This window comes from Sus scrofa, chromosome 7 (assembly GCF_054392235.1).
Source record: "Sus scrofa isolate SSC_HxYL_T2T_F1_AM1 chromosome 7, Sscrofa_HxYL_maternal_Yorkshire_Landrace_v2.0, whole genome shotgun sequence".
Lineage (NCBI taxonomy): Eukaryota > Metazoa > Chordata > Mammalia > Artiodactyla > Suidae > Sus > Sus scrofa.
The window spans coordinates 115,223,346-115,249,799 of NC_139389.1; the positions used below are offsets into that span (position 1 = coordinate 115,223,346).

General features: G+C 41.8%; 1 protein-coding gene across 2 annotated transcripts in view; it reads right to left on the reverse strand.

The window, feature by feature from the left end:
- STON2 (stonin 2) overlaps window positions 1–26,454 on the reverse strand; it is a 150,505-nt gene that overhangs the window by 99,630 nt on the left and 24,421 nt on the right. For both annotated transcript variants that reach the window (XM_005656442.4, XM_021099580.2), the window contains exons 2-3: window positions 18,311–18,589; window positions 15,749–16,033 (exon numbers count right to left, since the gene is read on the reverse strand). In XM_005656442.4, coding sequence (XP_005656499.3) covers window positions 15,749–16,033; window positions 18,311–18,398 — 373 coding nt within the window. In that variant the 5' untranslated portion in view covers window positions 18,399–18,589. The remainder of the gene's footprint in view (window positions 1–15,748; window positions 16,034–18,310; window positions 18,590–26,454) is intronic.

Consider the following 26,454-nt stretch of genomic DNA (forward strand, 5'->3'; position numbering starts at 1 on the left):
GTATTCAAAACTATTTAAAATCAGAGTTCTTGTAGTGGCTCAGAGGTAATGAACCTGACTAGGATCCATGAGGACGCAGGTTCAATCCCTGGCATCGCTCAGCGGGTTAAGGATCCAGCATTGCCATGAACTGTGGTATAGGTCGCAGACGTGGCTTGAATCCCATGTTGCTGTAGCTGTGGTGTTGGCTGGCAGCTACAGCTGTGATTCAACTCCTAGCCTGGGAATTTCCATATGCTGTGGGTACAGCCCTTTAAAAAAAAAAAAAAAAAGGAATAAAAATAAAAGCATAAATTATTGAAATTTCAAAAAAGATAAGTAAAAGAGTCTTTGAGAGGACTAACAGAATTGAAAATTGTCAATAAAAAAATTAGAAAAAAGAGTACACAAATAAAAGAGCATACAAATAAATCACATTAAGAACGAAAAAGGTACCTAATTACAAATGCTATATATATGTTAAGGAGGCAATGAGGGAAGATAATGTCTTTACACGAATACATTTGAAAATACAGATAAAAACTGTAGAAGTCCTAGGAAAGTATTAACTGTCCAAAACTGATTAAAGAAGCAAGCCTGAAACCTGACTTGTCCAATAACCATTTAATAAAGGAAATCAGTCCTTAGAACCCTACTACAAGGAAAATGTCACGCCAGATGGTTAATGTAATATTCTACCAAACTTTAGAGGAAAAAAAATCTTTCAATCTTCCACTATTCCAGAGTACCAAAAAAGGGACCACTCCCTGACACATTCTATGAAGTGAGCATTTTCTGATATCAAAACCTGACAAAGTACACCTCATTTATATTTATATCCCCCAAAATGAGAATTACAGACCAATGTCACATAGATTTAAGGATCCTACATATCAAAGAGAATGTAGTGATTTATGAAAAGGATAATGAAATCACGACTGGATTGGGTTTATCTAATGCAAGCTTGGTCTAACTAGTGGGTCTCAACTTTTTTTCATTACTGCCCCTCTAAGGAAACTTTTTACACATTTTCCCCCCAACCATCCTTTACCTTGACCCCCCTGCCACCTTCCACTAGTATATCACAAGTAGGAAACTGACATTGATACCATCCACCAATCTTATTCCTATTTCCCCAGTTTTACACATGGGTATGGAGGTGTGTGTGTATTTAGTTCCTGTAATGTTATCAATGTGCAGGTTTGTGTATCTACCACCACTGTCAAGATACCCAACAGTTCCAACACTGCAAGGATCCTGCATGTTGCCCTTTTATACCCACCCCCTATCTCTTTCCCTCATGGCCTGTTCCTAACCCCTGACAATCACTAATTTGTTTTTTATTTCTATAATTTCATTATTTCAAGAGTGCTATATAAATGGAATCATGCAGTATGTTACCTCTTAGAATTGGCTTTTATTACTCAGCGTAATGCCTTTGACATTCATTGAAGTTGCTGAATGAACCAATACTTCATTCTCTTTTATTGCTGAGTAGAATTCCATGGTATGGATGTATTACAGTTAATTTAACCATTCACCTGCTAGAGGACATTTGGGCTGTTTCCAGTTCTTGGCTATTATAAATAAAGGTGCTACAAGCATTCATGTACAGTTTTTGTATGAACATAACTTTCCCATTCTCTGGGATAAATGCCCAAGAGTTCAATTGCTGAGTTATATGATAATTGCATGTCTAGTTTTATAAGAAACTACCAAACTGTTTTCCAAAGGTGCTATACCATTTTACATTCCCACCAGCTTACATGAGTGTCTCCTTATTTTCCTAATAGAGTCTTTTGCAAAGCACAAGTATTTTAAAGTTTTTAACCAGCAAGAAATATTTAGAAAATGAAATTTAAGATAGCATTCATAACAGTAACAAAAAATATGAAGCATGTATAGTAACAGATGTAACAAAAATGGGCAAGGACCTAGAGGAGATACTTGTAAGATTTATTAACAGACCACAGAGAAGACCTAAATAAATGGAGAGATATACTATATTCAAAGAATTAAGAATGTAAAGAAGTTAGGTCTCTGCAAGCTGGATTACAGACTTTTGTACTCTCAATCAAAAGGCAAGCATAGTTTTTTCCTCATATTAAGCATAATCACATTAGCTATGAATAAAATCAAATAACATAAATATATTTAAAAACATACATAAAAATAAGTAAAATAATAGAAATAATATTAGGAAATACTACTATATGGGAAAAAAATGAAATTAGACTCCTACTTCACACCATACAGAAAAATCAGTTTTAAGTGGATTGAATGTCAAATGTGAAAAGCTACCCAAGATGTATTTTCTTTGTTTCTTTTTTGGCCACCCTGAGGCACACAGAGTTTCTGGGCCAGCGATCAGATCTGAGCCGCAGCTGGAACCTCAGCCACAGCTGCAGAAATGCTGGATCCCCAACCCAGTGTGCCAGGGATTGAACCTGCATCCCAGTGCTCTCAAGGTGCTGCTGGTTCCACTGCACTGCAGCAGGAATGCCAAGATGTATTTTGTAAGATATATAGTTAAATATGGTCATAATTTTGGGGTGGGGAAAGATTTTCCTTACCAAGGCAAAGAAAGCAATGAGCGTAAAAGAAAAGTAAATAAATTTCATATCATTAAAATTAAAAACTTTGGGGTTAATAGATGCAAACACTTACATTTAGAATGGATAAACAATAAGGTCCTACTGTATAGCACAGGGAACTATATCCAATCTCCTGGGATAGATCATGATGGAAAATAATTTTTTAAAAATGTACATGTATGTATGACTGAGTCACTTTGCTGTACAGCAGAAATTGGCATAACATTGTAAATCGACTATGCTTTAATAAAAAATTTTTAAAGAAAATGGAAAAAAATTAAGAACTTCTTTTCATTAAAAGGCACCATCAAGGGTAAAAAGACCACCCACAGGCTAGGACATAACATCTACCACACATCATATCCACAAGGAACTCCTAGAAATCATCAAGGAAAACGATAATACCTCCAACAAGAAAATACCCAAATAAAGCATTTTATGAAAGAAAAAACCTCATTAGTTATCTAGGAAATGCAAACCAAAACCACATGAAATACCACCATTACTCTTTCCTCTTCCCCTTCTCCCTGCCTCCTCACGACAAAAATAGAGAAACTGACTCTCCCAGTGTAGGCAGAGAAGTAGAGACACAGCATCTTCTACATGTGGCTAGTAGAAGAGTAAACGGGAACCACTGCAGAAAATGGGTTGATGCGAAAGTTATGAAGTAGAAGATAAATGCACCCTACAGCACAGCAATTCCCCTGACTTTTTACACAAGTGAATCACTTGCATGTGTTCACCAGGATGTATGTTCAGAATGCTCACAGAAAAGACAAAAAAATGTTGACAGCAACACGTTCTCAATTACCAAAAAAGTAGAAATAATTCCAATAGCCATCACTTATAGAATGGGTAAATGAATTGTGGTACATTATTAAAATAGAGTATACCACAATAAACACTAAAGGAACTATACCTATAGGTTAATGACATGGAAAAATCTTACAAGTAATTTCTGTAAAAGAAGTAAGCCACAGAATAATACATACAGTATTACTCCATTTGTATAAGGTTCAAAAAGAAAAGAAATTTAAATTATTCTCAATGCATGTGTAGGTAGGAAAGCTGTTAAGAAAAGCAATGCAGTTATTGCAAAGCCCGGGAAGGTGGTAACAGAGGAGGGAGAGAAGAGGATGTGTGGGGAAAGAATGTCCTGATCAGCAGGGAAACATGGGGGCTTCTGGTGATGCTGGCATCCTATTTATTAAATTGGGTGGTGGGTTGGACTGTCAATTGAGTATTGAATAAACATTTTAAAATATGTTCCTTTATGTTTATTCAGTAGTTAATAAAGCTTATTAAAACCGCACATCAAAAGACACTAATTATTCAAGAAAGGAAGCTATTTTAACCATTTTCACAGCTCTGCATTTGTTAGATAAAACTCCCGGTTCCCTTGGAAAAAAAACAAAACAAAACAAAACAAAAAACCTAAGAATAATGCAGCCAGGAAATGCAAAGTCTCTTCATCTGCCAAACCATTCTCATTTGGTCTCATACACTTTATCAGCTTAGAAATCCTGGATAAATCATTTTATTTAGGTTCTGAGTTGCATATCCTCAGGCCACACGATCAGCTTAACAGTGAGAGGAAGTAGTGAGCTGATTCTTCTCCCAGGGGCAGACCTCTGATATTTGGCCAGATAGCAGCAGGCTGTTGTCAGCACGATGCTTCACAGCCACATCCCTCTCGCAAGGAAAAAAAGTGAAACCAAGATAGAGATCTGCTTTCTCTCCTTTCCTCTGGGGTCAGACCCTAAGGACTCTGGATGCAGACTGTCTGGTTCACATTCAGCCCAGTAGCCGGGGGCAACTCACTTAATACATCTGTTTTTCTGTTTTCTCATCTGTAAAATGGAGCTGAAAGTAGTGCCTACCCCTAAAGGGACTGGGTTAATACTGACAAAGCACTTGGGAAAATGGTTGGCATAAAAGAAATACTCAAAAAGGGGTAAATGGTTGTTATAATTTCCAGACATAAACTTAAGTCCACATCTACTTGGAAGCTTGACTTAGATCTCTAACTTTACAAGTCAGAAATTAAATTCTTATTATCCCTTCCACACCAGCTCCTTCATCCTTTGAGGTGCTCAGAATGAAACCTTGAATCTTCTCACATTTGGTCCATCACAACTTCTGGTTTGTTAGTCCTACCTTCGAAACTATATCTAGGAGGTCCCACTGTGGCTGAACAGGTTAAGATCCAGGCATAGTGTCCGTGAGGATGCGGGTTCAACCCTTAGCTTTGCTCAGTGGGTTAAGGATCCAGTGTTGCCACAAGCTGTGGCTTAGGTAACAGATACGGTTCAGATCCAGCATCACTGTGGCTGTGGTGTAGGTCAGCAGCTGCAGCTTTGATTTGCCCCCTAACCTGGGAACTTCCATATGACACAGGTGCGATTGTAAAAAGAAAAAAAAATATGGCATCCAACCACTTCTCCAAGCTACCACCCTGGCCCACAATACCATCCTCTTCTGGAGCACCACAGCGGACTCCCACTGGTCTCCACACTTCTCCACTTGGCCTCCTCTTCTGACTGCTCTCAACATAGCAGAGTTACCTATTCAAGCCTCGTCGGATCACATCACACCTCTGGCTCAAAACCCACCTGTAGCTCCCACCTCACCCACAGTGAAAGTTAAAGTCCTCACTGTGCCCTCAACACAGTGCGGACTGAGTTTTCACAACCCCTGTTTCATCTCCTTCTCAAACTTCTCCCCACTTCACTCCACTCCAATCACACACCACGAACACAGCCACCTCCTCGGAGTCTCGTGTCGCTTGTTGTTCTTTCCTCCCTCCTGAATTTCTGCAAGGCTCAGTCCTCACTTCCTGTAAATCTTCACTCAAAAGCTACTGCTCAGAGAGTCACACCCTGACCTTATGTAAAATTTCACATCCTCCCTCACTCTGTTCCCTTTCTTTGCCTCATTTTCTACTTCTTCCCACTTAACAGTTATCTAACACACTAACATCTACTTTTTGATCATGTTTCTGGGGTGGCTACCCCAGCAGAACGGATGCTTCACGAGGCAGGAATATCCCACTGTATCCCCAGTGCCTTGAACTTAAGGCACATAGATGGGGCTTCAAAGCACCACTTGTTGAATGAGGATTAAACTTACAAGTTGTCAATCAAAACAATTAATACAGCCAATACTCTTCTCTCTTTTTATCCTTTGGGACCCTGGATAGAAAAAAATCTCTAATACATACATCAAAATATACATTTTGATGTCATGTCCTTCATTTCTAACTTGATGTTTATTCACTAGGGCCAAATGATTTTTCCAATGCTATAAACATGCTCATCCATGAATACAAACTAGATGGAATTTGACTCTTCAGTTGTGCCGCTCATGCCTTTTCACAGCTGGTGATACAAAGCGGCTCTCCCAGGACTGGTTCAGAGGAGCTCTTGCTCACCCCAGAAGTCTTCATGGGTAACAGACTCCTCAGCCGCTGGGTAACCTCAGCCTGGGAAGAACAAGGACTGTGTCCAACTTTCTCATAATTACATTCCCAGCACCTAAATATTTTTTGCATGAATGAACTAGTTAATGAATGCATATCTGGGCAGCTTATTGTGTTTTGTGACCCACACTGAGGGTGACAGAGGTCACGCAGTGCCCTGGGTGAGCTAACATATTCTCTGGATGAGGAGAATATTAGAGTTTTAATAAAATATATATATATATATATATGTTAGGCACATATGTTATATGTGTGTATGTGTATATACTTAAGTGTGTATGTTATGTATGTATGTATTATACTTATATGTATATGTATGTCTCTGTATGTTTGTGTATCTATGTGTATGGATGTGTTATGTTTATGTATGCACTGTGTGTATAACATTGGGAAATCCAAAACTGATGGTAACAGCTGATTAAAAAAAGAGGGCACAGGAGTTCCCATCATGGCGCAGCAGAAACAAATCCGACTAGGAACCATGAGGTTGCAGGTTCAATCCCTGGCCTCGCTCAGTGGGTTAAGGATCCGGCATTGCCTTGAGCTATGGTGTAGGTTGCAGATGTAGCTCTGATCTGGCATTGCTGTGGCTGTGGCGTAGGCCAGCAGCTACAGCTCCAATTAGACCCCTAATCTGGGAACCTCCATACGCCATGAGTGCAGCCCTAAAATGACCAAAGATAAAATAAATAAATAAATAGGCACACAAAAAAAAAGAAAAATAAAGGAAAAATTTAAAAAAATTTTAAAGGGCACAGTGGGGAAGAGGCTGGTCTAGTTTCTTTGCCTATTTTGTTAAAAAAAAAAAAAAATTCACTGAGGAAGCCATCCTTCAAGTTCTACCTAATATCTCATTCCCCGCATAAACAGGAGTCCTTCTGCAGTAAGTTTCATATACCTCTTTCACCTTTAATTCATTAATCCAACAAATAAAAGTGAACACCTACTAAGTTCTGTTTACCATATTCTGAGAAAAAGAGTACATGAGACAAAGTCCCTTTCCCCTAGTGGGGAAGAGAGACAATAAACAAATAATTTCAGGTAGAGACATGGGCTGCAAAGACATTTAAAACCAGAGAAAGCAGGGAGGTGGTGGGGGGAGGCAACGCTGAGCAGAGCTCAGAGTGAGAATGGGGGGGGAGAGCTTTAAAGGCTGAGAGAACAGCAAGAGCAGAAATGAGCTTTGGGGAACAGCAGGAGAGGTGGCAATTAGAGCAGAGTAGATAGGGTGTCAGGCCCGGAGGAAGAAAGGCTCTGTGAAAACTCGTTCCTGAGCGAATCCTCTGTCTGAGGTGGATTCCAAAAAGGTCATGAATTACATTTTAAAGCAGAGAAGAACAATTCAAGGTATTAAAGGAAAATAAGACCTCCTCTGTTGAGGAGGGAAAGACACATGTATGCCAAGGGCAGGGCGCCTTGTCTCCATATTCATCAAATGCTTGGGATTTTATCCCATCCGCACCCACCACTCACCCCCAGTAGCCAGAATGAAAAACATAATAGAAATCAACCAGTGGGCTAGTCTTCTTCAGGATTAAGTCTCTCAGCTGTCACCCCTGCCTCCCTCTTAAATGGCTGACATCATCTCTGGTCCTCCCCCAAACAAGTGGCTCTTTCTCTGCTCCCAAATAATTAGCTTCCCCAGACACAATGGGAAAGCCTCAGTCGAAGTGGTGAGGGAAGACATTTGAAGGGCAAGGGAATACTAGTGTTTTGCTAAGGCTGTGGGACAAATGTTCCGGAAATCAAAGGGTTTTTTTTTTCATGTTTGTAATTATTCATATCCTGCAGTATCTGCATAATGGGTCCAATTCAGCCTTGGCCTTGCCGCAAAATTGCCATGTCCATGGACGAAGGTCAGCGCATTACAGGATAAGTGAACAGGAAGCCTCAGGCTGATAATAGTGCCTTAATTTTTTTTTTTTAACTTTCGGGAATGAACTTTGCTCTTTCGGTCAATGTGTCTGCATGCATTTGCAAATGTATTATAAGCACAACCACACACTTGTAAAATGCACATCTGTGAAATCCAGCCTTTGCTCTGAGAATCTTGATAAAGATTTTAGGTGATAGGGAAGCTGACTGCTACATCCTCTCTGGTGCATGGTAGAATTTTAAAGTCAGAGGAGGCAAAATACTAAGTTAGGAAATCTTTGTGCCATGAGGCAACCTCAGAAACACTACTGCTAAAGGACCCAATCTGAAAAACACATCTAGGCTTAGGTTTATTTCCAAAAATATTTCTTTAAAAGAAAATATAAAGATTCAATTTTGATTTGAATAGATTAACCAGAAACTGTTTTGTTTTGTTTTGTTTTTTTTGGCTCTGCTCAGGGCATGCGGAAGGTCCCAGGCCAGGGATCGAACCTGTGCCACAATTGTAACCAGAGCCATAGCACTGGATGCTTAACCCACTGAACCAGGAGGAAACTCCAAAAAACTGTTTTTGTTTTCAAACACTTTGGTCCTGGATTCCCTTGTGGCTCAGTGGGTTAAGGATCCGCTGCTGTCACTGCTTTGGCTCTTGTTAAAATTGTGGTACAGGTTATATCCCTAGCCTAGGAATTTTGTATGCCACAGGTGCAACCAAATAAATAAACAAACACTTTTGGGGGCTGTTCATGGTTTAACAGAATATCTATGCACTTAGTTCAGAGTCATCTGGCAAACAAGTTCTCAGTTAAATTTTTTTATATTTTTACCATGTAACGCAGCATCTTCGAATTGGAGGTGTGAACAGTGTGCTTGTGCTAACTGAAGTCTGAAGTTTAAGCATTTGACAATTAAGATTCTAATAAAAACCTTTCTAAAGAGAATATTTATTAACATGCCTGAGCCAAAGTAGTCTTAAGTCAGATGCAGGAATTCCACATTTAGCCTACACAAAGTTTAGGAGGTTTAACGCAGGAAACAATTTTTACAAAAGATTCAAGAGGCATGATTTTTTTTTTCTGTTTTCTTTTCTTTTTTTTCTTTTTTTTTTTTTTCTTTTTTTAAGGGCCACACTCTTGGCATATGGAGGTTCTCAGGCCAGGGGTTGAATTGGAGCTATAGCCACTGGCCTACGCTACAGCCACAGGAACGCCAGATCAGAGCCTTATCTGCAACCTACACCACAGTTCACAGCCACGCTGGATCCTTAACCCACTGTAGGAGGCCAGGGATTGATCCTGCAACCTCATGGTTCCCAGTCAGATTCATTTCCACTGAGCCACAACGGGAACTCCTCAAGAGGCATGATTTTATATGCCCTCTCATTCCCAGTATTCTCAGGTCCAAAGAACTGATGCCAGCTCTTTCCTATACATGTGGTTATAGAAAGGCTTTGTCATTCACTTGATTTGATTCACATTTTTCTGAGGGAGGTCATGCACCTTGTTTTTCTCAGACCAACCATGATGGTACTTAGTTACTTCAAACCCTGCCCCAATTTAAGTCCGGAAGAAAATTGTTCCTTGATGGATTAAGCATTTCTGGAGTTGTCTTCCTACTAGCTGTTGTTTTTGGTTATCCAATCACCCCTGGTATGCTCCAGCGCACAATAAAATGAGTAGCCAGGTCACCAGGGCGGGGACTAACAACTCCCTGGCTTCTCTAAGTCCCCAGTGCAGCTTCTGGCATTTATATGCCACAAAAATAAGAGATTTACCACTAATGACAGTCTCTTTGTCCCTTACTCCACCATGCCTCCAGCCTCCTGCATTTTAATGAAGGCAAATTGTATATTCCACTTCCAGGCTGAAATCCAATGCCCCTTGGCTTTATTTTTAGGTGGCACAGCTTAAAAGATAAATTCCTTTTTTTTTTTTTTTCTTCCACTTTTCATTTGTCAGAAAAACTGTGGAAGAGTCGGGGAATGGGGGTTGCAGGGGAGGAGAAAGGAGGAGTTCGTAACATTTCTCTACCCGGGGACTCCTTGTGTATGTGTGTGTGGGTGACTATTTCTTTCTCAACTTCTCTTTACAAGCCAGGATGTTAAGGTCTGAAACAAGCTGGCTGAGTAAGGCTCCACTTTTTGCTTCCAGGAATCCAGACTAGGAATGGCATTAATAGTTCTCCTCTGTCTTCCTCTCACCTACTTCCCTAAGGCCAAGATCATGGTTTCCTCATAAAAGGATATTCATAGAGAGGCTGTGTGGGATGGGTTCAAGATACACATTTTTCCCTTTCTCCTGTCACAAAGACTCCTGAATCAGAGAGTCCTAGGCATGTAACAGAAGCAAAAAGGACCGATATAAGGAATGAAACGAGAATAAACTTGAGAAACTGCAACTATGCTATGGCACAAAGTCAGTCTGTTCGGGTGATATTTGTGTGACTGGGAAGAAGGCTGAAGCCAAAAATCAGTTTCCATGGAACCTTTGTTCTGGCTGAAACTTACCACCTGCATGCATGATGGTGTCAACTTAAAAAGTTTGTAAAGGGCTGTAAACTGTGGTGGTAAAGCATGGTGGCTAGCACAGAACATCTGGTTAATACATGGTCCGCACTATTAGAGATGACCCATTAGCCCGGACTGACTCATTTTCGGCCTGGTTCCACTTTAAGATTTTGAAGATTTGGTATATTAGTTAACTGTGGCCACTACACCTAACACTTTGTAGAAATTTACTCTACAATTTATAAATTTATAAAATTTACTTATAATAGAAATTTATTCTCAGAGTTTCTTGGTGGCATAGTAGGTTAAGGATCTAGCTTTGTCACTGCAGTGGCTCAAGTCACTGCTGTGGTGTGAGCTCAATCCCTGACCTGGGAACTTCCACATTCCACAGGCACAGCCAGAAAAGTAGAGAGGAGAGGAGAGGAGAGGGGAAGAGAAAAATGAAAGAAAAGAAAAATGAAATTTATTCTCTCTTCGTTCTGGAAGCCAAAAGTTGAAATCAAAATCACTGGGCCAAAATTAAGGTGTCAACAAGGCAGGAGTTCCCATCCTGGCTCAGTGGAAAGAAACCTAATTAGTATCCACGAGGACACAGGTTGGATCCCTAGCCTCACTCAGTGAATTAAGGATCTGCCATTGCTGTGTGCTGTGGCATAGGTCACAGATGAGGCTCAGATCTGGCGTTGCTGTGGTGTAGGCTGACAGCTGCAGATCCAGTTCTACCCCTAGCCTGGGCACTTTCATATGCCAAAGTTGAGCCACCCCACCCAAAAAAAGATGTCAACAAAGCAATGGCCCCTCCAAAGGCTCTAGAGGAGAACCCATTCCTTGCAGCTTCCAGCTTTTGGTAGCCACTGGCATTCCTTGGCGGTGCCTCATCATCCCAGTGTTCAAGGCCAGCATCTTCAAATCCCCTTCTGTTCTGTCTTCACATTGCCTCCTTTGTGTAGGCAAAATCCCTTTGCCTCCTTCTTACATGTGATTACATTTAGGACTCAGCCAGATAATCCCGGGTCATCGCCCTATCTTAACTTAATCACCCCTTAACTTAATCATGCCTGCAAGGATTCTTTCTACAAGATAATGTTTACAGGTTCCAGGGACTAGAACCTGATGTCTTAGGGGGCCATTATACGGCCATCCGCACTAGGAAAACTTGGAACTACCCACAGAATAGGGCAGGCAGCAGTGACTGCATGAAACCTCAGACTGTTAGAAAGATATTTGCTGTGCACACTGCTATTCAGTATAGCATCTGCAGTTAATGTCTATGATATCATGACATAGCACAGCTATCCAAATCTTTTGGATTTAAATTAAAAATCTGAGCCACACAACAGCCTCCAGAATGGAACTTAATTAGAAGGATGTCAGCATTATCCATGTGGAGTGGGCTGAAGCCTAGTTTTTCCTGCTTATCACCTGGCCTTAGCTCTACCAACCACTCACTTTTCCTCACTGCTAAACACAGTCATGTGAGGAAACCTGGGAGGAGCTGGCCTAGTCGGCGAGAATAGTCTGGGTAATAGGGATGTGCCGTGAGGTCCTTCACCCAGCAGGTTCTCTGATACCCAGCAGGTATCAGCAGAAGAGCTGGGATAGCGCTCTTGGGTTTATTACCTTTTTCTTTACCACCCTGATGCTCTGCACAGACCTCCACAGTTCCTGGGTCCCCGAGTTAGAAATACTGGCTGAGATGGGGCTGGTCCTGCAGGAAAAGCCTGTGGGCAACCAACAGAGAGCTCCTTCTCCACAGAACTGCGTTTAATGTTCATATGTGGAAACAGATGGAAGTAGTAATGTTTGAGCAATTTTTAAGCTAAAATTATGCTTTCAAAAAAATAAAATACTGATATTTTGTTCAAGGATTTTTTTTGGGGGGGGGCATTGTTTTGACTTTTTTTTTTTTCTTTTTGGCCACATTCATACCATGTGCCAGGGATCCCAGGCCAGGGATCAAACCCACACCACGGGAGCCACCCGAGCCACAGCAGTGACAACACTGGGTCCTTAACCTGCTGAAGCACAGAGGAACTCCTGTTTTGAGTTTTTTTAATGTTTTTTAAACTTTTTTTTTTTGTCTTTTAGCCTTTTTGCCTTTTTCTAGGGCTGCTCCCGCGGCATATGGAGGTTCCCAGGCTGGGAGTCGAATTAAAGCTGTAGCCACCAGCCTACGCCAGAGCCACAGCAACGAGGGATGCAAGCCATGTCTGCAATCTACACCACAGCTCACGGCAATGCCAGATCCTTAACCCACTGAGCAAGGCCAGGGATCGAACCTGCAACCTCATGGTTTCTAGTCGGATTCATTAACCACTGGGCCACGATCGTAACTCCTAAACTTTTTGATTTTTAAATTGATTTTTTTCAATTAAAAAAGCTTTTCAAACCCATTTTTTCCCCAATATAACCATTTTTATTCAAAAGAACCATTAAACCTTGGTATGGAACACAAAAGTTTATGCACATATCTCAAATTGTCACAGAGAATATTAAAAATAGGTACTTAAGAATTCAGATTTAATAAAATTAATAATTTTTATCTCATTAAGGATATTAAATGAAATTGCTTTTTTTTTTTTACTATGAGTACACAGTGGCCTTAAGTTTTACTTGCCATGATTTTTGCACCATTAGTGCAAATGCTAATGCAGTTAAAAAAAAAAAGACAAAAAAGTCTTAGAATTCTTAGGAAAATAATTTTGGCTCCACGCCTCCCCCCCCCCCCGCCCCCCAGAGGGTCTTGGGAAAACTTAGAGATCTACAGACCACACTTTGAAAACTGCTGCCTTAAACAATAAGGTTTTGATGATTTAAAGATTAAACCCATTAAAGGTCAAAATCTTCATCAATAACAAGCTAACCTCCTCAGAAAGATGAGGGCAACATAATTTTGACTACCTCCAAAGTTAGTTTTGCAAAAATAAGTGGTGAAGAGTTAAAGCAAATCAATCCATCTGTCATATAAACAGTTCTGAGCAATCAGGAAATCTTTGAGGCTAAAAGTAAGGTAGGAACCAGATGTAAAAAAAATCTGAATGTCTTGAATATGATCAATGATCTGCAAGTACGGCCATTTTAGGACAACTGAGCAGAGAAATCATACTCAGTAGCAGAGGAGTAGAGGAAGCTACAGCTGCAGCAGGAAGCTCAAGGCAAATAAACCACACAAGCATCCCTAGGCTGCTCAAATATCCTGGGGCCAGACTGCCTGATGGTCAACTCTCTCGCCACTTTCTAACGTAACTGCAGTAAATCCCAAACCATTCTGTCTCAGTCTCCTCAGGTGTAATATGAATACAATATCAAATAACTTCCCCATATGATTGTGTAAAGAGTTCATGAGATGATGTAGTTTAAGCATTGAGCACAGTACTTGAGAGAGTAGTTAGTGAATGTATCTTAGTAAACATAAATAGACTTCTGAACCGATTCACTGCCCAGTGTTCGGTAATTTTTCCCAAACACACAAATGCTTAATTAGCCCAGTCTTGCTGGTATTAGGTGTTCAGTAAAGGTTGCATTCTCCCTCCTGCCAAACTAGGAAGTCTGTCTGGACCTGTCATTTCATCTATGAGTATCATGGCTTTCTCCGCAGCAACTGACTGAGAAATCCCATGCTTAAACATCAAAAAATACACCAATGTGTAAATTGTTATGTAGAAATGGAAGTGCTTGTTATACAGTAGAATGATGCTTTATATTTTCTTTAAATTATTTTTTATTGCTGATGAAAACGTTTGAGAAACAAAGGAATTGTTTTTGGATTTTTTTGTTTTTGGGTGGGGGTGCCGAACCCATGGCATATGGAAGTTTCCAGGCTAGGGGTCGAATTGGAGCTATAGCTGCTGGTCTACACCACAGCCACAGCAACTTGAGATCCAAGTCACATCTGCAACCTACACCACAGCTCACGGCAACGCCAGATCCTTAACCCACTGAGCGAGGCCAGAGATAACCCTGCATCCTCATGAATACTAGTCTGATTGTTTCTGCTGGGCCATAATGGGAACTCCCACAAAGGAATTGTTTTTAAAAATCAAAACTGGGAGTTCCTCTCATGGTGCAGTGGTAACGAACCTGACTAATATCCTTGAGGACTCAGGTTTGATCCCTGGCCTTAGTGGGTTAAGTATCTGGCACTGCCATGAGCTGTGATGTAGGTCACAGATGTGGCTTGGATCCAGTGTTGCTGTGACTGTGGTGTAGTCTGGCAGTTGCAGCACAAACTAGACCCCTAGCCTGGAAACTTCCATATGCCTTGGGTGCAGTCCTAAAAAAAAAAAAATAAAAGACAAAAAAAAAAAAAAAAAAAAAAAAAAACCAATACTGGCAAAACATTTAACCCAGCAACAGGAAAACATCAACCTGGCTTTTTGCTGGTAGGTCTCTGTGGTAGACAAAATAATGCTGCTATGCTCCTCCACAAAAATGTCCACACCCTAATCTCCAGAACCAATGAGTATGTCCCCTTATGTGGCAAAAGAGACTCTGCAGATGTGATTAAGTTAAAAACCTTGAGATGGGAAAATTATTCTGGATTATCCTTGTGGGTCCGATGTAATCACAAGAGTCCTTAAAAATGGAAGAGTGAGGCAGAGGTCAGAGGAAGATCTGACTACAGAAGAAAGGCACAGAGAGATGCAACATTGCTGGCTTTGGAGACAGAGGAAGAGGCCACACGCCAGGAAATGTTGAGAGCCTCTAGAAGCTGGTATGCTTCAGGGCACAAGCAAATAAGTAGCCAGGTCACCCTGGTGGGAACTACCGAGTCTTCCGATTTCACTCAGCTCCCCAGTGCAGCTTCTTGCCATTTAAATGCCACAAAGTAAGAGCCTAACCATTAATGACAGCCTTCACCCTGGAAGATCTGGATTCCAGAGGTCTGGGACACAAAAACATCCGTGTAAGTGGTGACTCCTTAGATATGGTGGTGGTTCACAACTGGAGAGACATTCATTTCTAGTCATAAGGAGCTCACAATTTAGGGGCTAATGTAATGCCAATAATAAATAAATTAAATTAATAAATAAATAAGCAAGCAAGCATACTTTAAGAAACAGGTTAATAGCTAGAGACAAAGGTAAAAGGCTGGACATGGCTTAAAACACAGAAATCCTGCCATAGGCTTATGTTGACAAAAACAAGGTGTAGAATTAAGCCAGATGAGATCTCTGTCTCCTCTCTCCGAAGTGGCCAGTGTTTCGGGGCCCTGAAGCAGATGAAACAGAATTCTGGCAGCCCCCACAGACCTCTCACAGAAAAGCATCCCTGGTGAGCACAGACCTCAGTCAGAACCCCCACCTGTCCTACCTGTCCCACCTGCTTCTTTATGAGGTGGTGATGTGCTGGCCCAGGGGGTGTCGTCTTCAAACTGGACCCAGCTGCTGATGGCTGAGGCCAGGTCAGGGGAGGGCTGCTCCGGGCTCCCAGGAGGGGAGGCTGCCTCAGAGATGAGGCCTGTCTTTTCAGAAGAGTCATCGTGCTCTGAGTGGGAAAGGTCCTGAGAGCCTCCATCTCCCACCTGGTTCTCCCCAGACGAGCTCTCGGACTGGTCTGAGGAAGATGACGGTCCTGGCAGGTGCTCTTCAGTGCTCCCTGAAACAGACACCAGAAACTGCCATCACACCCTGTGAGGAAGGCCACTCTTCAGAACGGTCTCGTGGAAGAAAAACAAAGGACAGGTGAGGGTGATCAAAGGACTCACCACTACAGTGGGTGAGGGTGAAGAAACAGCCATGCCCACCTGCCTCCATGCCCAAGGAGTGGTTTCCTAAAAATGTGTAAAAACTATAACCTATGTCCACAGCAGTGTCCACGCAGGCTGAGACTGGGAGTCTTGCTCACTATTCTGATCCTACCATGTACTCCTGCGCTTGGGGATCACAAACAAAATTCCCTCAGAGGCTAAGCAAAAAATAGGACTTGGTCTAATTAGAAAAGCAAAAGGCAACAGGGACTGGTGGGGACTACGGCTCAACAGGAGAGCTTCTGCCTGGACTAAAGACATTCCAGTTTAAACTTGTGCAGTCCAAACGACACACGTCTGCAGGCCACCATGTGCAGACCCTACATAACGACCAGCTGAAAGTGGCACGGCGGCCCTTCCTCAAGCTTTGTATCACTTCATTGGTCCGGGAACATTTAATAGCCTTCGAAAAATTTCTTTAAATAACAGAACTAGATCCCAGTTTTGGTAATGGTTTTACAAATATATACATGTGCTAATGATATATTTATCAGTTGTAGACCAAAAATGGCCAATTTTACCACATGAAAACTTTAAAAAAATGAAAGTACTTGTATGAAACTCCTTTCTCCCATCACTAGCCAAACAAACTGGTCCACCTAAATATAATCAAAACCTTTGGCCAGGTGCTGGCCTAAAAAAAAAAAAGATGAGCCACACATGTAATTTAAATTTTCTAGGAGCCACATTTAAAAAACTAAAAAGAGATGGAGTTCCCACCATGGTGCAGTGGTTAATGAATCCGACTAGGAACCATGAGGTTTCAGGTTCGATCCCTGGCCTTGCTCAGTGGGTTAAGGATCCAGCATTGCTGTGAGCTGTGGTGTAGACTGCAGACACGGCTTGGATCCCACTTTGCTATGGCTCTGGCATAGGCTGGTAGCTACAGCTCCAATTCGACCTCTAGCCTGGGAACCTCCATATGCTGGGGAGTGGCCCTAGAAAAGGCAAAAAGACCAAAAAACAAAAAAACAAAAACAAACAAAAAAACCCAAAAAAATAAAAAGAGGAATTCCCTCAGATGTAGTGGGTTAAGGATCCAGTGTTATTGTTGCAGTGGCTTAGGTGGCCCAGGAACTTCCACATGCTGCAGGAATGGCCTAAATAAATAAATAAAATTTAAATAATAAAAAACTAAAAGGAAACAGGAGAAACTACTTTTAATAATAGATATTTCAACCCAGCATGTTGAAAATGTATAATTCCAACATGTAATTGATAAAAAAAAAATTGTTAATGAAACATTTAACTTTCACTAGGTCTTCAATATTCATTGTAGGTATTTTATACTCACACTCAATTCATACACTCAATGGTGCATCTCAATTCAGATTAGCCACATTTCAAGGACTCAATAGCCACATGGCTACCATACGTGTAAATGCACCCTTTCTAGGTGCTGTAAATGAAGCTGGGATGATTTCCGGTAGCAGAAGCAGTGGCCTTGCAACAGAGCCAGCTGACATGGCTCTATAAATAGCTTCTATACCCGCCCTTGACCTTCATCCCTGCTGCACAGTTCTTCAGAAGTCCATCTAGTCACCTTCCTCATGATCATGGGTGACAATCCCTGAGCTCTTTCCATGTGACAGTCACTCTGTAAGCACTTTACATGTTAACTCATTTAATCCTCAGAACCACCCTGAGGTGGGTACTGTGATCATCCCTATGGCACAGAGACACTACTGCCCAGGGAGGTGAAATAAATGATCCACCCAAGGGTCCATCACTCAACCATGATGGAGCAGGATTTGAGCACAAGAGGTCTGGCTCTAGTACCTGTCACTCTTGACAACTGTGCTTTAAAAACTAGAAAATCCAAATTGCTTTTGGGACTAACAATCAAAAATGACTGAGAGTAAACTACTTGGTAAATATGACGTTCATGTTCATTGGAAGAAAACAGCCAATACCTTCTAATGTTTCTAGGCCCTTGTTTGGGGCCCTAAGCTTCCTAAGATGCTTTCTCCAGGCTTCTAAGTGGAAGACTCTACACCTGAGAAAAGTGACAGACTGGATCTTTTTCCCACACTAAGACCTGAAAACCCAAGAAGGACCAAGTAGAAACGAGTAGGTGTGGTTCTTTGTTAATCTTTTCAGTTAAGCAAAACAAAAGCATTCCTTACCCTCAGAAGGGGCAGGAAAGAGCGGCTCCTCACTGAAGGAGACCCACTCTGACTGGTGGGTCGCGATCACATGGTCCAAGGTCGTCATGCTAGGAAGGCACTGGTCATCTTCACACTGCTGGCCTCGGGCAGCCCCCAGAGCGATGTCTGGGGTGGGGTGGGGGCCTGGTAGTGCAGTGGATTGGAGCCCAGGGTCTGTTATGGGGGTCTTGTCGGGGGTGGCACTCTGAACGTAGACAGATTAGCCTCTTGCCTTTGATTAATCTGCCAAGCAGAAATCTGTTTTTAAAAAAAGATAACAATTAAAGGGATAACCATCACATCATAACCAATTCACAACAGGTCTAGGGCTTTCAACACTGCCCACAAGGAGGTCTGGGTCATTTCTAACCTACTTAGCTTTCTCCTTCTCTGTCCCTGTCATAACCCCACTTCTAATATGGAAATATCTGCCTTTAGCATCAAGATCTGTGCATGTGCCTTCATATCAGACTTATAATCATGCAATTTAAAAAATTATATATTAAGCAAAGTAAAAAAAAATTAATCATGCAAATTTTAGGAATTAGATTCCCCAAATTTCCCAATTACTGTATTTTAAAAATACCTTTATCTATAACATAATATCATCATTGTAAAACAAATATTAAAACTTTTCAAAGTGCTTTCACTTTCCTTTACCAGATGGCAAAATAAAAGCATGTTTTTTTCCTATTAAATCAGTGTGGTTTCTTGCCTTAGGCAGGTAGCTCTTTGCAAGCCTGATTGAAATCTTTGGCAGAAACCCAACCATCTCCAGATGGTATCTCCAAGCACGATTTACCAATCAAGAAAAATAGAAATGGAGTCATCTTGTTCATTTGGAGTAAGAGGGTAGGGCATATTTGCTTTAGTGAAAAATATGAATTAAAGAAACAGGCCAGGGAGTTCCCTTTGTGGCTCAGTGGTTAACGAACCCGATTAGTATCCATGAGGATGTGGGTTCGCTCAGTGGATCAAGGATCCGGCATTGCCGTGAGCTGTGATGTAGGTCACAGACATGGCTCAGATCCCCCATTGCTGTGGTTGTGATGTGGGCTGGCAGCTGTAGCTCCAATTTGACCCCTAGACTGGGAACTTCCATATGTCGCAGGCGCGGCCCTAAAAAGAAAAGAAACATGCCAATTTGAATTACTGTGTAAAAGTCTAGCCTTTGCTCACATTGCAATTACACTATATGTGAGGATACCTAATAGACTTATATTACTGTTTGTTCTATTAATGTCTTACTACAACTCAAATCTAACTCTTGAACTTAAAGTGAATTAGTAAAATCTGAATTAAAGTAAACCAGTCTCACAGAGCACCAGGTTTAATCCCTGGCCCTACTCAGTGAATTAAGGATCCAGTGTTGCCATGAGCTGTGGTGTAGGTCGCAGACATGGCTCGGATCTGGCATTGCTGTGACTGAGGCATAGGTACTCTACAAAGAGTTGAGACTGGTTTAGAGAACTCAGAAGAGTTCTCTCAAGTCCCACAGAATCAACTTTAGCACAGCGCTCTACAGCTCCGATGGGACCCCTAGCCTAGGAACCTCTCCATATGCTGCAGGTGCAGCCCTAAAAAGACAAAATAAATAAATAAGCAAACAAATAAATAAATGTCAGCTATGGCCATCGCTACTGTAGGCAAGTGACTCACGTGAAGGTACACGTCAGCAGAAGTCTTGGGACCAGAATGCAAATACGAAACCACTCCATTTCTGTCACTACACATTCTGATTTTTAGCGATTTCCCTTTTCGGTCATTTTTAGAGCAGTTCTTCCAGATGCTAAGTGGAGTCACGCACTCAGCTTCCTCTTTACAGATATAGCCACATTCTGGCTGAGGAACCAAGACTCCTACTCAGAAAGTATGAATGAAGGAAAAGCCCTGGGCTTCCTCAGCTTGTCCATCACAGATCCAGACATGGGCTGGCTACAGACCATGAGTAGTCCCAAGAAAGCCTGGTGGAACAAATTCACCACCAGGAACTCCTATCATAACCCTGTGAATCGTAGGTATCTGCCATGAAACAGCCACATCCAAGGAACCCTAAGATGCCCGACATTGAGGAACACTGGGTGAGCAGCTAGAAAACCACAGAGGAACCTGACTGTCCTGAGACCACATTCACACTGGAATTGGTGAGTTCTCTAAACCAGTCTCACAGAAGCCCACTGGAATCAACTCTCCATGGAAACCTCACCACATTTTAGAATGTAAACCATAAAGCAAAGCTTAGAATCACCACAAATGAGTACTGACTCACTATCAGAAGCAGTGTTGACCAAGAGACACTACAAATCTCACTGAAGTCTCTGGGCTACCATTTCAGAGAAAAGCTTCTTCTTCAGCTTCCCTTGCACACTAAGATTTGTGGGTGGGGAATGCAGTTGGCTGATTAAACGGGAATCCGAGAAATAGATCTGCCTTACATCAATCTTCTAATCCGTGCTCATGAGCCCTATGTGTTCAGATATGTACCAGGCACCCTTGAGATACTGACACTCAAGCAGCTAGCAATCTAGCTGGGGAGACAAAGATTTTCAGAACAGCAAACATGACAAATCCAGGAATCACTGCCTGATAGAACAGCTGGGACAAGGCGGCCAGAGAAAGATCCACAAGGGCTGTAATCATGAGGGAGTGAGCAGGTTTTTGGAATTGAAGGACATCCTTGGCTCTGGACCACCAGAAGGGGAGAGTAAGGACATCTTTGGCTCTGGACCACTGGAAGGGGAGAGTCAGGACATCCTTGGCTCTGGGCCACCGGAAGGGAAGAGTCAGGACATCCTTGGCTCTGGGCCACCATAAGGGAAGAGTAAGGACATCCTTGGCTCTGGACCACTGGAAAGGAAGAATAGAACATCCTTGGGTCAGGGATCAGCCTAAGTGATGATTAAGAATTAGACCTTCATGAGGCTTATTTCTGGGCCAGTGAAAGGGTCAGTCTGATGACAGCTGAGGCATCTACCAGGGAAACGTGGGAAGAAAGGACTGATGGACCTTAAGAGTTCAGTAAATGGGAAGCTGCTAAAAGTTTGAGTGGAGTGACTCAGGAAATGCACTTACGGGAGATGAACATTCCTCAGAATGTAATGAGCAGGAGTATGGTGACAGAAACCATCAGCCACAATAGGACCTCAAAGTGTTTCACAAGACCAGGAGCTAGCATTACTAGGAACATGTACTGGGAACTCTGTGCTGGGCCCACGCTAGGGCCTGACAATATAAGAAAGAATGAGATGGCGTCATTGGCCTCTAGCTGCCTCCAGTAGATTGCAGGGAGGTATGTCAGTGACACACAGTGATAACACAACAGGCTCTCTAACCTACTGTGACAAGTTAGCCATCAAAACAATTTCAGCAGAGAGTAAGGGTGGTAAAAGACAAGACACCACCACCAACAACAAAAATACCAGGAGTTCCCATTGTGGTTCAGCCATTAACAAACCCGACTAGCATCCATGAGAATGCGGGTTCGATCCCTGGCCTCACTCAGTGGGTTAAGGATCCAGCATTACCGTGAGCTGTGGTATAGTTCGCAGACATGGCTCGGATCCCTCATTACTGTGGCTGTGGCATAGACAGGCGGCTACAGCTCTGATTGGACCCCTAGCCTGGGAACCTCCTTATGCCACAAGTGCAGCCCTAAAAAGACAAAAAAAAAAAAAAAAAAAAAAAACAAAACTATGAAGAGCTTGAGCAGTAGGCAGTCATGAGCTGCATCTTAAACTGGAGGGGAGGGTTCTGAGCAAAAGTGCGGAGGGGCAAAGGTATTCTAGGAAGGAGAAGAAATGACATGTCTAGTTCACAGTGAGTGATGCTCTGTTTATCTGAGGCATGTAGGAGTGAGGGCCCTGGAAAGGGAGGGGTTGGAAAATGACAGTTCTACATTTCGGAATGAGTTTGAACACTTGAAACGCTTTCTGTTCCTACTGCCATTGCCTTGTTCAGATCCTCCTTGTCTCTCAGTTAGACAATCACTAGTCTCTACTTGTCTCCCTGCCTTCAGCATCATCCCCTTGAGCCTATCATCCAACCTATTATGCCAGCGGGGTCTTCCTAAAACCTGAAAATGCCCGTGCCATGGTTCTGCCTTAAAAGCTCCCCAGTGGCTCCTCCCAGCCATAGATTCCTTCCTCCTTATGTTGGCCAGAGTCAGTTTCTGTTGCTTGCAATGAAGAACTCTGATATACAGTCCCCTTCCTTGACTCCCTCTAATCCCACTTGTTCCTTATCCCCCATGGCTTCTGTATACTGAGAGTATCTTACCTATGCTCATTTATCAAATTATAATGAACTTGTTCTCCAATGTAGCTATCATGTCAATTAGCCTGAGCTCCCTGAGGAAGGGGACTGGATTTTGTTCTTGTAGGTATTTCCAATTCTTAGAATAGGGTCCACCATTTGATAAATATTTATTGAGTAAATAGCTGAATGAGTGAATGAATGAATGAATGAACAAATTAATTTGATTCATCCCATAGTAGGTAGCCTCAATGTCTTCTGGGCTGGTAAATGTTTTAGAAAGGTTAATTTAAACACTATGTAGAAGATAGCTTGGGAAACAACTTGGATATAGAGCAACTTGTCCATTCCTCTTTCTCTTGTGCTATTAGATTCCAATACAGTAGCCACTAGACACAGGTGACTATTCAAATGAGTTGTTCTTTAAGTATAAAATAACACCAGATTTCAAAAAGAATAAAAATGTACAAAATACACATACATGCACATACATACACACTGTGGGTAACATTTTCCTGTTTCTTCGTATACCTAACGTTGTGGATGATACATGAAGACATTCTGGATTTTTTTTTTTTTTTTATCTTTTTAGGGCTGCACCCACGGTGTATAGAGGTTCCTAGGCTAGGGGTCCAATTGGAGCTGTAGCCGAGGGCCTGCACCACAGTCACAGCAATGCTGGATCTAAGCTGTATTTGTGACCTACACAACAGCTCACTGCAACACTGGATCCTTAACCCACTGAGCAAGGCCAGGGATCTAACCCAAGTCCTCATGGGTTCTAGTCGGGTTCGTTAACCACTGAGCCATGACAGGAACTCTGACATTCTGGATTTGGTCTTCCTCTGCAGAGGTGAGTTTTGCCAGAAGTCAAACTGTCTGCCCACCTTGCCTAAACTTAAGTCTCTCACTTTGTTGGATGATTTTTTAAAAAGCCAAAGATACTTCCTGAGCTCCTCTAAACTACTGCAGGACTAAACTTCTAAACTCAATTTCCCTTGACAGCAATGGATTCTAGGCTTTGTTAGGGTGGATTTAAATTAGGTCTTACTCTAGAGCAGGGGTTGCCAAACTACAGTGATGACCCAAACCTGGCTCTCTGCTTTTTTTTTAAGCCTTAACTATGGCATGTGGAAATTCCCAAGCCACCATAGAACGCCTCTGCTTTTTTGTTGTTGCTGTTTAAAAAAAAAAAAAAAAAAAAGCGATATTGGAACAAAAACATGCCATTCATTTACATGTTGTCTATGACTGCCTTTACTCTACAATAGCAGAGTTGAGTAGTTGTGAGAGTATTATCTGGCTCATGGGACCCCCCCAAATAATTACCATCTAGCCCTTTATATATATATAAACCAACCCTGCTTGAAAGTATAGGCTTTGCCACTAAGACACAGCCTTTCTGTGTCTTTTCTGGATTCTTGGGATGTCAATAAGGTATTAAGGGGGTCTTTCCACTGCGGCTGGGCTGGACCTCAGTATCCAACCCCCAGTATTGCTTGACATTTAGTATCTCCGTCCTGTTCTCAACCCTGGAGCCACCATTTCTGGTAAATCTCACATGGTTTCAGTCTGTACATGTGCACTCTAGCCTAGCCAAAGACTCCCTGGGTACGCCCAGACACACTTCTGTTCCCCACTTTCCTAAGCCACCCTCTCCTCTACAGTGCCTGCTCTGCAGATTTCAGCTGCTTCAATTGCCTCAAACTCCAGTCTTTGTTTCCTTAACTCAGCAGGACTGCTGGGCTCAGCAGAGACGCTAGTATACTATGCTGCAGTTAGGAAGCTCCTCTGGAAGAGAGCCGAGGTGATCACTGAGCTCATTTCATGAGTTTTCCTTCTCTCAGGATCAAAATATTGTGCCAATAGCTGCAAACAGTTACCTTATACACATTTTGTCTGATGTTGCGGGTGTTTACTACAAAAGGACTGGTTTGTTAACCAGTTACAGCAAGAACTGGAAGTCCTCCCCTGAAACATTCCTTACTGACTTGTGTCCATTTTTAAAAGGAGACTACTTCAGATCATCTAAATTAGGGTGATTTTATACTTATGTCCTGGAAATATTAATTAGAAGTTTTATAGAGCTTTTATAAATCAGGTGTGAAGGAAAGGAGGGTTTCATACAGCCAAATGGGTTAAATCCATCCCTTCAGAGAAGAGACAATGTTTTATTTTGTTAGGTTAGCTATGCCATATAATATAACTCCATTCTTCCTTGTTTAGAGGCTATTTAAATCTGAAAATTTAGCGATCTTTCTTCTGTATCTCTTGGTTATATGTATTCAACTAGAAAGCTACTTTTTTTTTTTTCCTTAAGCTTTTTATTTTGAAAAACATTAAGTTGGAGAAAAAGAGAAGAATACATGTGAACTTCACTTGTGTTTAGGAATTAACACTACGATACTCACTATTCTGTGTGCAAAGTGTGTGCATGGACTGTGTGCATATGTGTGCTGTGTGTGTGTGTGCATAGGTGTGTGTAGGAGCACATGTTAGTGTGTGCAGGGCATATGTGTGCTATACATTGTGTGCATGCATATTAATATGCTAAGACAGCTACTTTTTAAATCTCTGCATCCACTTGTTGGGTTTTGAGGTTACTGGCAAATGCTCTCCAGACAGCTATTAGGAGTTTAGGCAGAAACACCTTAAACTAGATCCCAGTTCCAAACCCCAAGGTAAAGTCTCAACTTTTTCCTGATCAAGGAAAAGCAACTCAAGGCCAAATGGAAAACTGAAAAGAAAGGACAAATGGGAAGAATAAGACTGTATGAATTCTTTGTATCTCTTTAGCGCTTTCTTCTAAAATAAGACATTCAGCAAACTTACATAAGCATCCACTATGCACTCAGAACTGTGCTCAGTACAGTGACACAAAAGAAGATCAAGCATGGGTTTACACTTTACAACTTCTGTCACAGTGGGCTACAGAAATCATGAAAGTTTAGTCAGGAAGTTAAAAGTAACAAAGCTAGGAGTTCCAGTCGTGGCTCAATGGTTAATGAACCCGACTAGTATCCATGAGGACACGGGTTTGATCCCTGTCCTTGCTCAGTGGTTAAGGATCTGGTGTTGCCATGAGCTATGGTGTAGGTCGCAGATGCAGCTTGGATCCTGAACTGCTGTGGCTGTGGCTGTGGCTGGCAGCTACAGCTCGGATTCAACCCCTAGCCTGAGAACCTCCATATGCTCAGATGCAGCCCTGAAAAGACCAAAAAAAAAAAAAAAAAAAAAAAAAAAAGTAACATGCTACTTGCTTCATAAATTCTCAGAATAAACAGATGCCTGGAAGGTCTGATTATATCCTATGACAAAGACCTAAATAAGATTAAGGACTTGGAACGCTGCTTCTTTTCCTCCTTCTTTCAGATCCTTTTCCTTTATGAGAGAACAGAGTTCACTGGAGAGCACACACAAATACTTTAATTAACAGGAGCCTTGATGTTCTTAAAACGGAAAAATGGAGTGGCTCTGGTTGTTTGTTCTTCCTATCTTGTCACCATTTTTTCTTTCATTCTTTCATCTAAATATTTAATTTTTAAAAACTGAAGAGAGACTCATCACTCTTCTTCCACTAGAAACTGGTGACCAGAACAAACACCCCAGTCAGTCTCAAGTCATACACGCAGGAGAAAGAACTCCAAAAGGAACATATGTCATATTTCAACTTTAATCACTATGTATCTATGACTCTCCATAAATCACACCCCCCTATTTCTCTCTTTCAATCAAATACACCATAATACCCCACCCCTAAATGTCTGTTTTTGCCCCATCTAAAGTCACATTATTTGAGTGTGTGTATATATGCACATACATATATACAAATATATATGCATATATACATAGACAACTGTCCCAATGGTTAT